Source organism: Vigna umbellata, chromosome 4 (assembly GCF_029865625.1).
Source record: "Vigna umbellata cultivar VRB3 chromosome 4, Vumbellata_1.0, whole genome shotgun sequence".
In the NCBI taxonomy this organism is placed as follows: Eukaryota; Viridiplantae; Streptophyta; class Magnoliopsida; order Fabales; family Fabaceae; genus Vigna; species Vigna umbellata.
In genome coordinates this window covers 28,396,561-28,403,585 of record NC_142168.1, presented here as the reverse complement: position 1 = coordinate 28,403,585, position 7,025 = coordinate 28,396,561, and the positions used below count along the sequence as shown (strand labels likewise).

At 29.8% G+C, this 7,025-nt stretch overlaps 1 protein-coding gene across 1 annotated transcript; it reads left to right on the top strand.

The window, feature by feature from the left end:
• Nucleotides 1-4,758: 4,758 nt before the first annotated feature.
• LOC148199774 (uncharacterized) lies at nucleotides 4,759-6,339 on the top strand. Its single transcript, XM_088112314.1, has 2 exons — nucleotides 4,759-5,908; nucleotides 6,190-6,339. The coding sequence occupies exons 1-2, from the start codon at nucleotides 4,771-4,773 to the stop codon at nucleotides 6,222-6,224; spliced, it is 1,173 nt and encodes a 390-aa protein (XP_087968440.1). The 5' UTR covers nucleotides 4,759-4,770; the 3' UTR covers nucleotides 6,225-6,339.
• Nucleotides 6,340-7,025: the final 686 nt, after the last annotated feature.

Genomic DNA, 7,025 nt, shown 5'->3' with positions numbered 1-7,025 from the left:
TATTATTATGTATTAGTTTTTATTTGGATTTGAAAGAACTTTTGGTGTATCGTCATTTAAATGAAATTTGGTTTTAGTTTTTTATTTGGATAAATTAAGTTATCTGTGTTCATGTGGAAACAATGAATTGAGATTGTCTTTATATATTAATGTTGTTATAACCAATTCACTTTTAGATAATGATAATCTATATATGCTTAATACAATGACTTCCTATAGTAAATCTTTAAATACAAAATTGTGTAGTATTAAACATAAAATTGACGACACTTATTCAAGAGCATTATAACATCTAAGTTATATAAAGGGGTTATGATTATGGTCCTCATTTGTAAGTAAATGTAATTATTTTTGATTGTTTCTCTTCATTCCAATTATAAGAGAAAAATCAAAAGAAAATCTAAGATGTTCTTCAGTTTGAAGATAAAATTTGTTTGATCTATGTTGATTCAAATGGCCAAATCAGGTAAGCAGGTAAGCTTCTGCATGCTATTTTATATGAGTATTCGGAATTGCTCATTAATTGAAGATTTAATTGCTTAATAATAATTGATATGTTTTTGGTGCATAATCTAACAATTGGTATAAAAGAATTGTTGGATTGATAGTCAGAACATAACTCTTTCTATTTAAAAGTATAACAATTTAATATCAATTTAATATCAATTATAACTCTATTTTCTTCGCTTTTACCTTTAAATAATTTATGTCACTTTTAGTAAATTTTTTAGTTTAATTTTAATAATTTATTATTGTAACTTTTTTTATCTAGACATGTATTTATTTTAATAAGTTGTTACAAAATCCGGATTTTTTTTTGGTTAACATATATCAGAAATTTAACCATAAATGATAATGCATAATAAGATAGTAATATAATTTTGATGTCTTGAAAATATTTATGTTAGAGTCTATAAAAAATTGCTAAAAGCTATGATATTTTTTTATTCAATTGCCTATGAGATTTTTCTGTTTTTCTATAATTTATTTAATTATTTAAAAATATTATACTATCGGTGCCAATGGACCCTAATGTCTTATTTCTTCACCACTCAAAACGATTTCCTGACCCACCAAAAACTGTTCAAAAATCGTAACTCACACTTTTGTTTCTTCCACGTGTCTCTATTTGGTTGGACCAGCCAAAGATACGTAAAAGCGTGGCTTCGTTGAAAACTGAAACGCCATGTGCTGCTCCCACGTGTCCCGCAACGCCCGTCGTTTCGCGCAACAACTCTTGTCGTTTAATTGTGGCGTTTCAATGGCAACACGTGCGAGCCATTGAAAAATTATACACGTGCGTGCACGTGGAAGAGCCAGCAGCATTGGACGGTGTTGGATGAGCTATGATTGGGGAGTTTGGGACCAACACACCGTGGCCAAACACAAAAATCTAATTATGTGCTGCAATTTTTGTTTCTTTTAGAAGTTATTGAAATTTAAAATTATATGTATTATCATTATTATTATTTCAAAATATCTAAATCAATAAATCATCAAAGTTCTTTTTTTCTAGAGAAAATTGTATTCAAATTTCTTTGTGTAATTTCTTTAGACTTTAGATTATCATAGAAATTATTTATTATACTTTGATATCACACATCTAACATTTTGTGATGTTTTGTGATGTTAATTGAATGATTATTGGGTATGATTAAATTATTGTGAAATTAACGATTAATAAAAAGAATTCATCAACTCTTAATAATGAGTTTCAGCTCTGTATAAATAAAGATTTTGGTCAGAATATAAATAAAAAAAGAAAAAAGTATCTTAAGTCATGCATCGTGTTTTAACTTATTAGAATTTGAAAGTTATAACATTCTATAATTAACATAGAATTGTAAAGATGAAATGAAATATTATATTAATCTTCTATTAGTTCTGGAGTAAAAGATATTTCATATTATTCGTGATATTAAGGAGTGTTGTTAAACACTAATTTTGATCAATAAATTAATGAGTTAATTTTTATTGGTTTAATAGAGGATTACATATATCTTTGTTGGATGAAAAAACATAATTAATTAAATTACATTTTTTAATTAATTAATATATTTTTTCTCTAAGTGAAATATTATTGTATTTTTTTCTAGAACCAAAAATACAATCAATAAAAGTTTAAGAATATATATAAATTGATTAAGTAAAACTTATCAATGATAAATCAAAATTTAAATATGATTTAATAAGATTTATTTTGTTACTGGAAATACAAATTGGATTTGGTTTCTATTAGATAAAAAAAAAAGGAAATGTGAAATTGGGTGACTTCTATAAGATATGGAATAAAACAAACTTCAAAAGATACATGAGATGCTTATTTTTAAAAGGCCTAAGAGAGGAGATGATACACTTTTTAAGAAAAATGAGCTATCTCCTTAGCTTTTAATTTGGTTTTCAGTGGCTAGAGAATTTGATTCCATGGATCAAGTGTTATGATTTAACCAAAATAGATTTAATTATTTCTCTTATCATGTTATGAATGCGATTTTAACCTTTAGATACATTTTATCGAGACTTAATTATGACTTTGTTTGTTATGTTTTACAAATTTTGTAACCTTTTCTTAAAACAAAAACTGTGATTTTTGTTCTGTAGTGTTAATTAATTTTAATTTTTGACTTTACTTTTATATAATTTGGATTTCTTAATTCATTATACGTGACTTTACTTATTTTTTTAATTTAAAAAATTATACTAAATCGTTATCTAATTATTCTTTTCATTCGCATGAAAGAGTTACTGTGGTGGTGATATTTTTTTTTTCTCAATTTCACTGTATCAAGTGTAAAATAATTCAAAAGATTTAAATCAAATTATATATAGAATCATTTAAAGGATATTTGTTGCTAGCACGTACTTACATGAGATCTGAAAGAGACATTGTGATATTCGAATATGACTATAATGGTGATAGATATGATGTTTCACGTGTTTTGTAAACTTCAAACACAAGACATTTTGACATTTTATTTATAAACCATCTTTTTGTGTCATACTACTTCATCCACTTGAAAAAAAAAATCAATGATACATAAATTGATTATTGAAGAGAATAATTTATAATATGAAAGTGAATATAAACTTCATTTTAAAGTTAATTTTAAGGTTATGATTCAATTTTTAATATAATATTAAAGTTATTTAAATTACATTTTACTTAAATTTGTTATTTATTAAATAAATATATCATAACACTCGTTATCATCCTATTAAAAAATATATAATTTTATATTCAATATATATATATATATATATATATATATATATATATATATAAAGTTTATTGAGAAGAGGATCACGTAGGAAGACAAACGTCAATATAAATTATTGAATCTTTTATCTCTATATAAAATACTCTACTTTTTCATTTTTATCTAATTTCTATCTAATGTGAAACTTGAACTCACTTTTAAATTCTAAAATCAAATTCTTTTTGTTAGAAAAAAAAAATATTAAATGAGATACTAAAAATACTTCAAACCATATAAATACAATAAGCATACGTGTCTGTATATATATATATATATATATATATATATATATATATATATATATATATATATATATATATATATATATATATATATATATATATATATATATATATATATATATATATATATATATATATATATATATATATATATATATATATATATATATATATATATATATATATATATATATATATATATATAAAATATAATTATGTTATTACCGATAAAGGACATAAATATTTACCAACCTCCCAAACCCCAAGAAAAACACGAATGACCCCTATATTATATTTCAAAATGTCACATAAAACTCCCCAAAAAGTCTTTGTCACGTTTCCTTCTTATCAACATTTTCTCTTATATCACATTAAGGAAAGAAACAATAATATTATATTGCACTCCAAAACCATACTATGATTCTACACTCAACTCATAATGTAGATTCCATGTGTCTCTTATGGCACCGTAACTTCAAATTTGTAGTAGAAAAACTATTTTCTACAGATACTATAGTCACGGTTTTAGATTATAGCTAACACCACCTTTGAAAAAAATGGTTAACACATGTTGTCAATGGTAAATGGACCATGAGTGTCCCACCACATGTAGTAGTTTTGCCAAACATATGAGACAAAATATCTTATAAAATATAATTACACGTCACATTCTCTAAACAATAGAAGAGACAAAGTAAAGACTCCCAAACAACCGATACTTTGATTAGATCTTGGATTTTCCATATTAATGTACTTACTGTGTTTAACTTTAAGGTTGTTACTCCTAAGAGCAACATTTATTGCTTTCTGTTTTTCTGTTTGTTTTCCACTCACTGGAACCCCTTATATAAAGGCCTTCCGGTGTTGATGGTTTGTTGGTTGGTTTTTTTCAGACATTCACTCAATAATAAAATAGCTTTACAGTTTTCGTTCTTACCTCTTTCATGGTTCTTCTTTCTTTACTCCTTTCTCTGTGTGTTGGTGTGCTGCCATGGAAGACCACCAGATGAAGCTTCTCGGACACCAGATGAAGCTTCTCGGACGCGTCATATCTCTTTTCTTCTGAACAGTGAGAGACTTCCCGAGGAAGTCTTTTTCTTCTACGTCTCGGGTCAGAAGGCCTTTGGGCCTTTTTCTTTTTGTACCTCGGGCCTTTTTCAATATGGCATCAGAGCAGGTTGCGAACCTGTTCTGCCTATGTTTTCCGCTGCAATCTTGATTAATCTTTTCTGGACGTTCTTTCATCGTTTGCTGTCTCTGCCACTGCGGGTATGGAGCAAGTTAACAATCCGTCCAGTCCCTATTATCTTCACCCGGGAGAAAACCCAGGTATTTCGCTTATTTCACAGATTCTTGATGAATCAAACTATACTTCTTGGAGCAGAAGTATGAGAAGGGCACTATTATCCAAAAACAAGCTGAAGTTTATAGATGGAGAGATAAAGAAACCACAAAGAGAGGATCCTCTTTTTGATCCTTGGGAAAGAAATAATATGATGGTATTGTCCTGGATCATCAAGACTCTCTCGGTTCAAATAGCAGAAAGTGTTGTCTACGTTGAGAACGCTCAAGACCTATGGGAGGAGTTAAAAGAAAGGTTTTCAAAGGGAGATCATTTTAAGTTCTCAGATTTGCTGCAAGAAATACACTCCATCAAACAAGGAGAGAGAAGTGTGAATCAGTATTTCACTGATTTAAAAATATTATGGGAAGAGTTGGAATTTTTGAGACCCATTCCTCGTTGTAGTTGCAAGATTCCTTGCAGCTGTGATCTTTCAAAGGCAGCCCACAAATACAGGGAGATGGAACATGTTATATGCTTCCTAAAGGGCTTAAATGATTGTTATAATACTGTTAGAACACAAATTTTGCTAATGGAGCCCTTACCCAACATTAATCGTGTCTTTTCCCTCATCATACAACAAGAAAGGCAAGAGAAACAAGAATCTGGGCACACTGGCCAAGCAGAAATTAAGGTCCTTGCCAGCAACACAGACAAACAAAGCAATTGGAAGAGTGATCAAAACTGGAAAGGACATGGGCGTGGTTTTTCTGGCCGTGGACAAGGAAGGGGGAGAGGAAGAAATCCAAATCAAGGAAAACAATGTTCCTATTGCCATAAAATGAATCATACTGTTGACGAATGTTACTCAAAACATGGATATCCTCCATGGTACAAAAGAGGTGACAGCAATGGGCAAAATAATACTGGTCAAAATGAATGGGGAACTACAAATGCTTGCACTACTGCTACTGAATCACAGAATAATCAACAAAGCAATTTTAACGGCATTCAAAGTTCTCTCACCCCTGAACAAATGAAAAGATTACTGGAAATGCTGGACAAGACAGAGAAGTCCTCACACAGTGTCAGTCAAATACACAAAGAGATCACAGAGGAAAGACCAGGTATGTTTTCTTGGATAATGGACACAGGAGCCACAGACCATGTGACTCATGACAAGGATTTATTCACAACCTTTTATAAAATCAAACCTATATCTGTTAGAATGCCAAATAAATCTACTGTCACAGCCCATTATGCTGGAACAGTACAGTTTTCCCAAAATTTTGCTATTTTCAATGTTCTGTACATACCAGAATTTACCTTCAATCTAATATCTGTCCAAACCTTGACTAAAGACACAAATTGTATACTGACTTTCTCTTCTGAGTTGTGTAAAATCCAGGACAGAACCACATTGAAGATGATTGGATGTGCTAAAGTGTACAATGGACTCTACTACTTACAATCTGTTGAAAGGAATCTGAAACCCAGTTTCGTTTTCTCTTATGAACATGTAAAGTTGAATCTGTGGCATTATAGGTTAGGCCACCCAGGACATAAAATTGTTGAAACAATAAGCAAAGAGTTTCCTTATGTTGAAATTGATACAAACAGTGCTTGTGATGTTTGTCATTATGCAAAACAACACAAGTTGCCTTTTTCTAAGTCTAATTCCTTATCTTCAAATTGTTTCGATATTATACACTGTGATATTTGGGGTCCTATTTCAACTCCCTCTGTTCATGGGCACAGATATTTTCTTAGCATTGTTGATGATTGTAGTAGACACACTTGGGGTTTTCTTATGCAAAACAAAGGTCAGACTAGAGAACTCTTACACTCTTTTATCTTGAAAATCAAGACCCAATTCAACAAGACTGTTAAAATAATTAGGACAGATAATGGCCCTGAATTTAGCTGTTCTAACATTTATAATACCTATGGCATAGAACATCAAACCAGTTGTGTGGAAACTCCACAACAAAATTCTGTTGTGGAGAGAAAACATCAACATATACTAAATATCACTCGCAGCCTGGTTTTTCAATCTAATATCCCTCATGCCTACTGGTGTTATGCTCTATCTCACGCAATATACTTAATAAACAGATTGCCCTCGCCTGTTATTAAGAATAGAACCCCTTATGATATTTTACACTGTGATTCCCCAACTTATCTTAATCTAAAAGTGTTTGGGTGTTTGTGCTTTGCCTCTACTCTAGAAAATAACAGAAGCAA

Excerpts from the sequence above, each read along its gene's own strand:
- LOC148199774 (XM_088112314.1), top strand. The coding sequence starts at position 4,771 with ATGGAGCAAGTTAACAATCCGTCCAGTCCCTATTATCTTCACCCGGGA. Across the intron at positions 5,909-6,189 it reads GATCACAGAGGAAAGACCAG|GACAGAACCACATTGAAGAT; the intron begins GTATGTTTTCTT and ends TGTAAAATCCAG.